This window comes from Pinus tabuliformis, chromosome 6, assembly GCF_031772625.1.
Source record: "Pinus tabuliformis cultivar Carrire ecotype Pingquan chromosome 6, CPIR1, whole genome shotgun sequence".
NCBI classification, from domain to species: domain Eukaryota; kingdom Viridiplantae; phylum Streptophyta; class Pinopsida; order Pinales; family Pinaceae; genus Pinus; species Pinus tabuliformis.
Genome location: NC_142292.1, coordinates 414,422,078 through 414,433,816, shown reverse-complemented (window position 1 = coordinate 414,433,816; position 11,739 = coordinate 414,422,078). Strand labels below are relative to the sequence as shown.

At 40.7% G+C, this 11,739-nt stretch overlaps 1 protein-coding gene across 1 annotated transcript; it reads left to right on the top strand.

Annotated features, from left to right (window-relative positions):
• The first annotated feature begins 10,550 nt into the window (after positions 1–10,550).
• LOC149259063 (uncharacterized) lies at positions 10,551–11,018 on the top strand. Its single transcript, XM_089450883.1, has one exon. It carries the CDS (start codon positions 10,551–10,553, stop codon positions 11,016–11,018), a length of 468 nt encoding a protein of 155 aa, XP_089307009.1.
• Positions 11,019–11,739: the final 721 nt, after the last annotated feature.

Here is an 11,739-nt window from a genome sequence, read left to right as displayed (position 1 = left end):
TTAATTTTGCATAAGATTGGTTTGAAAAATTAGTTTGAAGGAATTCAAAGGGAATAGTGAAAAATTATTAGCATTACTTAATGCTGTGAAGAAAGAAAATGGAAACACCTCGTAAGCAACCTAAAAGCTCTAGCATGACTCATGAAGAAGAGAAAGAAATGCAACATGATATATCAAAATTACAAAGCCAAGTACAACAAATTTCACTCTCACTAAATGGCATGGACGCTAAGATGGAAGATAAGATGAATGGCATGGATGCTAAGATGAATGGCATGGACAATAAGATGGAAGAATTGAAGATAGACTTGAATAAGTTGCTACAAAAAATGGTCACTAATGGTGAAAGTGTAGTAAATGAGACTCATGATGAGAAAAAAAAGAAATGTTAATCATGATTTCATATACTCTAATGTTGGATTGAAAACCCACCATGTTCCAAAACTCGATATGAGGAAGTTTGATGGCAAGGATCCCAGAACATGGATACTACACATGGAGCAATTTTTAGATCTCCATAATGTGAAAAACACACAAAAGGTATGTATTGCAACTTTATATTTGGAACCAAATAAGTTTGTATGGTATCGATGGCTTTTCTCTCGTAAACAAATTGTCACTTGGGAAATTTTTATGGAAGAAATGATAGCACATTATGAGGATACAAAAAGCAACACCTTTTTTAGCCAATTGATAAATCTCAAACAAAAGGGTTCAATGATCGAGCACATTGAGGACTTCCAAAAATTGAACATAAGGGTAAAATATATTCCACATGAGAAAAGGAATGATGTGTTCATAGGGACTTTAAAGGATAATATCCAACATGATGTTCACCTTTGGGAACATGATTCATTGGAGAAGGCATTCAATTTAGCAAGAAAAATGGAAAGAAAAATTACGGCAACAAGGAAGCCTACCACTCACATCTATAAATATGGAAGTGTTGTGGACCCTAGCCTTCCACAACCTACAAGGTTGACACCACAACAATTTGAAGAAAAGAGAGCAAAAGGGCATTATTACAGTTGTGATAGAAAATACACTAAAGGTCATAAGTGTGCTCAGAAGAAATTATTCTACATAGATTGTGAAGAGGAGGAAGAAGAGGAATAAGAAATGTCAAAAGATGAGGATATAGTCCAGGAACAAACCCTAGATAAAGGAGAAATGAATCCGACCATATCTTGTAACGCATTGGCTAGAATCACCACTCCTCAAACTATCAAGATAAAGGGAAGAAAAAGTTAATAGTTTTGATTGATTCAGGAAGTACCCATAATTTTATTCATTGTAAGATACAAAAGGAAATGAATTGCTTCCTATATCCAGCACCAAAGTGTCAAGTGATGGTTGCAAGTGGAGGAACCATAAATTTCTCTGGAAAGTGCCATAATATCAAGCTATCCATGGGAGAATATGTATTGAATAGCCCAATAATTTCCATTCCAATGGGTGGTGTTGATGTGGTACTAGGAGTCCAACGGCTACAATCCTTGGGTACAATAGCTTTTAAATTTCAAGAACTTTTCATGAAATTTTCTGCGGAAGGATATGAAGTTGAATTAAGGGGTATTGAACAAAAACCGAGAAAGATAATCAGCTCTAATAGTATGACAAAGCTTCTAAAGAAGGAACAAAAAGGTGTAATTTCACAATTATGTTCGCTAGAGGTTCCCACATCGAAATCATCTATTTCTCCAGATCTCCAAAAAATCTTGGACAATCATTCCAAGGTGTTTGAGACTCCCAATGATCTCCCACCTATTCATGATCATGATCATTCTATTCATTTGATTCCAGGAAGTGTTCCTCTAAACATCAGGCTGTACAGATATCCCTATGCCCAAAAGTGTGAAATTGAACATATGGTTGCAGAAATGCTAGAGGTTGGTATAATTCATCCTAGTCAAAGTTCTTTCTCTACTCCAGTAGTATTGGAGCACAAGAAGGATCGATCATGGCACTTGTGTCTGGATTATAGGGAGCTCAACAATCTCACTATTAAAGATAAATTTTCCATTCCTATCATTGATGAATTATTGAATGAATTGTATGGATCAATTTACTTCACCAAGTTGGACCTTTGTTCAGGATATCATCAAATCAAAATGAATACTGAAGACATTCCAAAAACAGCATTTAGAACTCATAAGGGTCATTATGAATTTTTGGTCATGCATTTTGGCCTTACCAATGCACCTTCTACTTTTAGGGTTTGATGAATTCCATTTTCAAACCCTTCCTTACAAAATTTTTGTTAGTATATTTTTATGATATACTAATCTAAAACAAGTCTTGGAAGGATCATGTTGAACATGTTGACATGGTGCTCAAACTATTGGAGGAGAAACAATTATATTCAAAAAGCTCTAAATGTTTCTTTGGAGTATAAGAGGTGGAATATCTAGTTCATATGTATCTCATGAAGGTGTTAAGGTAGACCCTAGCAAAATTAAAGCCATTATGGAATGGAAAATCCCCACATCCATAAAGCATCTGCGAGGATTTCTCGGGTTGACAGGGTATTATCACAATATTGTTAAGAATTATGGGAGAATAGCAGCACCTCTAACAACACTATTGAAGAAAGATTCATTTTCATGGACTCTAGAATCAACAAAGGCCTTTGAACATCTTAAAGAGGCAATGTGTCAAGCACCGGTCTTAGCTACATCAAACTTCACAAAAACCTTTACTGTGGAATTTGATGCTTCGGGAAATGGAATTGGTGCTATTTTAATGCAAGATGAAAGACCCATTGCTTTCGAAACTCATCTAATCAAGGGAAAGTATTTACACAAAGCTATTTAGGAGAAGGAAATGTTGGCAATACTACATTCACTTAAGAAATGGCGACCCTAACTAATGGGAAGACACTTCAAGGTAAACGGATCATGATAGTCTTAAATACCTTTTAGAACAAAGATTATCCTCTAAAGAGAAACATAAATGGGTCACAAAGATGTTGGGTTATGACTTTGAAATCATCTACAAAAAAGGGAAGCAAAATGTTGTGGCAGCTGCACTCTCAAGAGAGGATGAGGATGTAGAAGCATTGTTGTGCGCCATTTCTATTATCCAACGAGATTAGATTAACAAAGCAAGGGAGGAATGGAAGAATGACTTAGAAGTGTGGGCACTCATTTGAAAGTTACAACAAGATTCTAGTACATCTGATACATTTAGCTGGAAAAATGATTCATTATGGTACAAAGATCACTTATACCTATGTAAGAATTCCTAACTCAAAAAAAAAAATTCTTATGGAATTTCACACTTCTCCCTTAGGAGGGCACTTAGGGTTTTTAAAAACTTACCACAGGGTTAAGAAGGAATTTTTTGGGTATGGCCTTAAATCGGATATTGAAAAGTTTGTGGCGGAATGTTTTCTTTGCCAACAAAATAAAGTTGAAACAATTAAGACCCCAGGTCTATTACAACTTTTATCCATTCCAAGCCAACGTTGGGAGGAGGTTTCATGGATTTTATCACAGGTTTACCCAAGTCCGAAGGAAAGTGTGTCATCATGGTGGTAGTTGATAGACTTACCAAGTATGCACACTTTTGTGCATTATCACATCCATTTAAAACCAATATGGTTTCTACTGCATTTATGGAAACAATTCAAAATCTACATGGAAACCCAAAGATTATTTTAAGCGACACAGATCCCATTTTCACTAGAAATTTTTGGACATAATTATATTCTTTTCTCGGTACTCAGTTAGCTCATAGCTCAACTTATCATCCTCAATCTGATGGGAAAATTGAGATATTAAACAAATGTTTGGAAGGATATCTTCTTTTCTTTGTATCTTATAAACAACCACAATGGGTCAAATGGTTTCCTCTAGCTAAATGGTGGTATAACGCTTCCTTCCATACTGCAACAAAAATGACCCCATTTTTGGCACTTTATGGATATCAACCACTATCCATCACATCATATTTAAGAGAAAATTTTAAGGTTCAAGCAGTGGACATCACATCCACCATCAACAACAAGTTGTCCAACTCTTAAAGGATAACCTCACGTTGGCGCAGAACAGAATGAAACAACAGGTAGATCGACATCACAGCGAAAGAAGTTTTGATGTAGGTGACTGGGTATTCCTACGGCTACAAACATATAAACAAATGTCTCTCAAGCAAGCTAAGAAGGACAATGAATTATCACCAAATTATTATGGTTCGGACAAGGTGTTGCAAAAGATTGGTACTATGGCATACAAATTGGAGCTTCCTACAACTTCTCTAGCGCACCGAGTTTTCCATGTTTCATGTTTAAAGAAGGTTATAAGCGACAAGCTCCCAATTCAAAAAATATTTCCAGAACTTGACGAGGAAGGAAAAACTATATTGGAACCGGAAGCAGTCATAGAAGCAAGAACTCGAAGGCTATGAAATGGATCAATTTCGAAATATGTCATCAAGTGGAAGAACTTATCTGCTGAAGATTCCACATGGGAGGAAGAGAATTTTATACAAAAGCATCCAGAACTACTCAAGCGTTGAGGACAACACTCTTTTGAAGGAGAGGGACATGTTAGGTCCTTATAATATTAGTGATTCCCCCATTACTATTGTCACTATATCCCTTATTATTATTGGTGTGCCCCTATGTCCCCATATTGTTATTATTGTGCCCCATAGAATCCCTCTATTTTTATTTTTGTGCCTTTATATTATTATTGTTAGGTCAGCTTGGTTATATTGTGACCCCTTAGACTCCTATATATAGAAAGGATGTTTCGTCATTTGAATCATCTAAGAATTGTTCATTTGTGTAATGTAAAGGAGGTTTCCCCCTCGAAGAGGCTTATTTCTAATGCTTTGATCTATATTTTCTATATTTATGTGAGCTAGTTTTATAACATATAACTTTTTCGTTTGAAACAAAAAGTTTTAATATATATCTATATATTCATTTTTTTTCAAAGAAAATAATGCATAGTACATATGATATGCTATCTTTTATTTTTTAAAATTTTACATTAAATTCTAAATTAGATTTTGCGAACAAATTTATTTTGAATGACTGTAATTTAAATATTATGCTTTTTTTTTAGTTATTTTGATTATACATTAAAATTTGTAAAATGTATAAATTTACTTTGAATGAGTGTAATTTAAATATTATGCTTATTTTTAAAGTTATTTTGATTATACATTAAAATTTGCAAAATGTACATGGATTTCACTTTAGAATTAAGAAATAAGTATTTGAATATAGTTGATAAATTTATAAAACACATTTTTAAGACACTATATAAAATTAGCTATAATATTTTAGACAAAATTCTTATACTTAAAATTAAGTTTATAAACGAATTAATTACTATTTTTTCTAAAAATTATTATTAAATCCAATAGTATATATATATATATATATATATATATATATATATATATATACTCTTAGAATTTTTTTAACACATTTTAAATATAATAATTTTCAAAGAACAATAAAATCATAAAAATGTAATATTTATCAACCACTCATATAATTAAATAGTTAAACCATTATTTATATTATTTATAGTATTTATAATATAACATAAATATATTGGAGGGGGGGGGGGGGGGGGGGGGGGAGAATGGCTCTGACGGCGTTCGCTAAACAAAACCGCGAAGGACTAGGGTAGCCGCAGACCACAGCTGCAGGACCACAGGCTGGAGGGGACTATGGGAGTTAGGGCTTCGAGCTGCCGACAGATCGACGCCATCGACGGGAGCCTGCAGTCACTGTCCGGCATGGAAGGTCAATGGGAAACGGACCTCGTGGATTATTCCGAGGATCCGTTGGAAGGCCAGTTAATCTTCTCTAACCCTAATCTGGCTACCCCAGGTTTCGCTCCACCGACTTCACGCGCACAGGACTGTTTGCCGGTGGTCTCCTTGCCGGATCCGTCTTCATCATCCATCGGTCTGGAGGCACCGCCTCTCTCACCTACTACAGCTTTACTCCTTGCCTCTTTATCGCCTGATACAATAACTCTTGATCAGATCCCATCTCCGCTCCCTGATCCTCATACTGCTCATGAAGATCCGAGGGTTCAAGCAGATTTGAGGGAAAATGTGAAAAATCCCCTCCTGGACAATGGGGCAAAACCCTCTGGATGCTTTGGTACGCCGGTTATCAACATAAAACCCTCAAAACCCTCACCGGCTGGGGATACAAACCCGTTCGAGGAACATCCGTCGGCGCCACGCACCAAGAACCAGAAATCGAAGTGTGTTAGGGCGACAACGAAGGAAATCACTGTTACCTTTGGCAACTCTTCGGACTTTGAGGAAACAATGGCCATAGCGCGCATAGTTTTGGTCGGACATGTGCGGGGGCGTACCTTCACGGCGGAAAGGCTGACGCACTGGGTGAAAGAAATTTGGGGAGCCATGCTCTCTCAACTGCCGGAGGTACAGGTTCTCCCACGAGGGTGGTTCTCCCTCCATTTTGCAAATAAAGGGCACACAAATGCGGTACTTGAAAGATATTGGCATATTGAGACAACACCTGTGCTATTGAAGAGATGGAGCCCGTTATTCGATCCTGAGCGTGAACAAATTGCAGCAAGGCCATTGTGGGTGCGACTTCCGGGGCTTCCTTTACAATACTGGAGTGAAGAAGCTTTCACCAGGATCAGAAATGCTTTGGGGACATATCTGGATCATGATCGATCCTACATCGACACTCGAAAGAGAACAGTGGCCCGAATTCTGGTACATCTGGATACCCGGGAGGGATTGGAGGAAAGAATCACTCTGCAATGGGGGAAGCATAGGCGCATTCAGATTCTGGATTATGAAGGAGTCCCCTTCCGTTGCAACCGGTGTCATCAAGTAGGGAATCTATACAAGGATTGCCCATTGATCAATCGACCGGATAGCTCTCCAAAGATCTCCCCCATAGCTTCCAGAGGGACCTCTCCATACATTCCACAACCGTCGCATGGACTCTCGGTACCCCAAGGCACTCAGGAGTGTCCAGAGATGGACAAGATGGACACGCCCTCTCCTCCTATGACACGGGCTCAGGCAGATGCTGTAGCCGCACAAGCCACGGGTACAAATCTTATTTCTCCCTCTATCTCAATTGCACATTCATCAGAATTTGTTAATTCTATTACATGTTCTATGGCGCATTGCATTATTCCCCCGCCCCCATTGATTCCCTCCACTGCTCCACCTTCCCTGCCTCTCTCATCGTCGCCTCCCTCTGATCCTTCAGTAAGGAAAATCCCCCCCCACCCATATTCCCTCCGGCTCCGGACCTCTCATCCGGAACCCTATGAACCCCAGATAGGGCTGGGCATTGTTCCTTGGGGTTTGGGATCCTCCTCCACCAGGGGTAGGAAATCTGATCTAAATAAGGCTATCAGACATGCTGGTGCTGAAGTCGCATCTGGCCGACAATCCACCATTGACGGGGTCCTTAGAGCAACAAACCCCCCGAAGAGGGGTCCCTCATGAAGTGCCTCTCTTTTAATTGCAGGGGTTTGGTTAGTCCCCCCAAAAAACTAGCACTCAAACGACTTTTTGAGGTCGAACTCCCGGATGTCATTCTCCTTCAAGAAACGCTAGGTCCCGCTGAGTCCATCTCCCACATCCTGAGCTCCTTATCGCCCAAATGGCATTTCATAGCTATGGATGCCATTGGTAGATCGGGTGGACTGGCGTTTGGTTACAATCCAAAATCCATCAGATTGGACTCCTCCTGGGGAGGTCTTGGTTTCATGGGAGCTGACATCATCTCAATGGACCTCGGTCTCTCCCTCCGTATCATCAATATCTATGGTCCATGCCAGCAGAGGGAAAGCTTTTGGAGAATGCTTCTCAGCAGGAGCCTGATGTCTCTGGACCACATCATTCTGGGGGGTGATCTGAACTTCTCTCTGGGGTTTCGAGTGTCTTGGGGCTCTTCGGCGCAAGTAGATCCCATCTTAGATTTCATGAGAAGAATTCTTGAGCAACATGATCTTATCGACATCCCCATGCAGAACCCTCTCCCAACATGGAGGAACAGAAGGGTTGGGACAGCAGCGCTGGCTCGCAAACTTGATCGATTCTTGATGAAAGGCCCTTTGATTCATCAGCTACACCATTATAAGCAGTGGGTTGGATTCGGGGGCATATCTGATCACTCTCCAATTTTAATGGAGATCATGGGTCCTCATCCAAAGCCAAAAGCCCCTTTCAAGTTTAACCACCTATTGCTCCAGGATCCAAGCTTCTCCAAAATTGTCTCGGATTATTGGCAAGCCCATCCCATTAATAGAGAATCCTCGATGGCAAGGGGCTTTGTCAAAAATCTGACTGAGCTCAAACACATAGTGATTGAGTGGGCCAAGGCAAAAAAGGCAAGGGAGGACGAACAGCTCATTATGGTGGAAGATGAACTTAAATCCCTTCTGGATGAGAGAAACTTGGGGTTCGTCACAGGAGAGAACAAGACCCGTCTAGTAGATTTGGAGAAGCAAAAGAAAAATATTCTCAAGCTCAGGGAGGAATCGCTAAGGCTGCGGAGTAGGGCTTTGTGGCTAAAAGCTGGGGACGAGAACTCAAGATTCTTCCATAACTTCGCAAAAGGAAGGCGAGTGGCAAATACCATTTGGAATCTCCTCCTCCCGGATGGAGGATTGGCATACACCTTTAATAAGCTCTCCCATCTCGGCTCGGCACATTTCAAAGGAATATTCAAGAACCCTGCTGGAACAAACCTAGCTGAAATCATCAATGTGGCCTCTCATTTTCCTAGGTTTGTAAACAATGAAGACATTGGCGCTCTCACTGATCCTGTCACTATGGAAGAATTAGAAAGCACTATTAAGTGGTTTCAGAAGGAAAAGAGTCCAGGCCCTGATGGATGTACTATTGAGTTCTATATTGCATTCTTTGACATCATGGGTGAAGATATCCTGAAGGTGGTTGAGGAGAGTAGAACTTCGGGCCAACTCTATCATGCCATAAATTCCACATTCATTGCTCTCATCCCCAAATCGGACTCTCCTACATCCTTTGATGACTTCCAACCTATCTCCCTGTGCAATTTCCTCTATAAAATCATCTCAAAAATCATTGCTAACCGGATCAGGCCCATTCTGTCTAAATATATTGCCCCCCAGCAATCTGCTTTCTTGGAAAACAGACAGATACACGAAGCCATTGGATCTGACCAGGAAGTTATTTAGTCCATATGGACCAAGCATCTCAAATGCATCCTCCTTAAGATCGACCTCTCCAAGGCTTTTGATTGAGTTAGTTGGCTCTTTATCAAGATGATTCTTATCCATCTTGGCTTCCCTCTCCCTCTCATCAATTGGATCATGGCTTGCATTACATCCCCCACCTACAGCATTCTTATTAATGGAGCAGCCTCACATTTCTTCCACTCTGAGAGAGGGTTGTGACAAGGTTGCCCTTTATCTCCTCTCCTTTTTCTCCTGGTTATGGAAGCTCTAAGTCGCCTTATTATCTCAGCTAAAAGGGATGGAACCATCAGAGGCCTTAAAATATCAGACGAGTGCTTTCTTACACATCTGCTATTCGTTGATGATGTCCTTATCCTACTTGATGGAAGCATACAAGATACCTCTACTTTCAACAGGATCCTAAAGCTATTTGCTCATGCCACTGGGATGGAGGTCAATAGGGCAAAGTCTACTATTACATTGGTTGGCACCTCAGTCAATGAATCTTTCACAGCTAGCCAAGCATTCCCTTACTCCACACAGCCTCTGGATAGAGGGTTAAAATACCTCGGTTACTGGTTAAAACCCACTAACCAAAAGATTGCGGATTGGATCTGGCTGGTCTCAAAAGTGGAAAAAAGGATATCCTGTTGGTGTTATAGATATCTATCCAGAGCAGGTAGATTAACATTGATCAAATCGGTTCTGGAAGTAACACCGGTCTTTTGGATGGCACTCGCACGGATTCCTCGGAATATCCTTTCTAAGCTTCAGCATCTCTGCAATAGATACTTATGGGTGGGCAATAAAGAAAAGCGCACATTTGCATGGATAGGCTGGAACAAAATCGCCCTACCCAAGAAATGGGGTGGCTGGGGTTTGAAGGATCTCCCCTCTTTTGCTAGTGCCCTCGCAGCCAAAATGGGCTGGGCCCTGCTGACCTCTCATAGCTTATGGAAAAATATCACCTACCACAAATACATTTGGCCCCTCAACACTATTGAATGGGCCAGGCTCCCTACATGGAACAAAACGGGCATATCTTCAATATGGAAAGCTCTCTTACACTCTCTTCCGCTCATCAGAAACAACATTGTGTGGCGAATAAGGAATGGAGACAGAGCACGCATAGGCATTGACCCTTGGAGTGGTAGTGGTGGGAGACATCTGCTTCCACAAGCGCTGGTGGAATTCCTCACAGCATAAGGCATCAGGGTGATTGCACAGATAGCGGATCAAGAGCAATCCGATATCTTCCATCAGGCTTGGAAGACTGCCACCCAACTAAACCTCCCGCAGAGATGGCACACAGCCTGGCGCGAATACTGTGTGGCCCTGACAGAGTCCCACATCAGAATTATGGAGGGATCAGATGAACTTGTATGGCATCATGTTGAAAGCTGGACATACACTCCAAAGGAGGGTTACATTCAGATAATCAAGCAGAGGAAACCGGAAGTCTTAGACAGATGGTGGCAGAATATTTGGAAGCTAACTGCCTCGCCTCGATCGAAACTCTTTACATGGTGTGCTCTCAGAAACAGAATCCCCACGGGAGATCATCTCATGCGCCGTGCTCAACATGGTCCGACGAGATGTGTTCTGTGTAAAGCCGACAGTGAAACTACAGAACACCTATTCCTGCGATGCAAATCTGTACAGCTCGTATGGAGTAATATAAAACCGTTTATACATTTCACAGGGGAATGGAGCGGTACTGATCTTATTAACGCATGGATAGAATGGGGCAATCGAAACAAGGGCTCGAAAGCGGCAAACTTGCCCATTATAGTTAACTGGTCAATTTGGAAAGAAAGAACCAAATGATCTTCGATGAGAAGGCTATTCATTGGCCCCTTATAGAGGCTGGCATTATCTCTGCTTTCAACGAGCTTCCGGATCCGCCTCCCCCAAAACTGCGCAGGCCAAATCCTCCTCCCATCATTGATCGGGGTATCCCATGGGCATACTTTGACGGAGCAGCAAATGTTCAAAGCTGTGGGGGTGGCTTCATCCTGCACTTAACTGAAAATCACTCCTACATCATTAAAGCGGGATTGGGTGCTGGAACAAACAACTTTGCTGAGCTCATAACCCTGCGACACCTGCTACACTTTGCATTAAGCCATCACTGCACTAGCATCAACATTTTCGGGGATTCACAGATTATCATAAATTGGTTCAATAATATCTCTACATGTCACATGCACACACTCAGAGTCATTCTTGATGAATTTTTTCAGTTGAAAGCGGCTTTTAACCATATCACTGTTTCACACATCTACAGGGAACATAACCAGGATGCTGACAAATTTTCCAAGGAGGCCGCGCTGATGGAACAATGATATTGGGAGATATCCGAGATTTTGGACCAACAGGAACAAAAATTTTATCATCGTCCATATATAGACCCGGCATATCCTACAGTGTGTCTACATGCGACTTAACTTATATCAGCAGTATGACAGCAGCACTATATAGACATTTTTTTGTACATGACAGTATTTTTGTATAATATTTTTATGTAACAGACTGAAGGATGCCAATA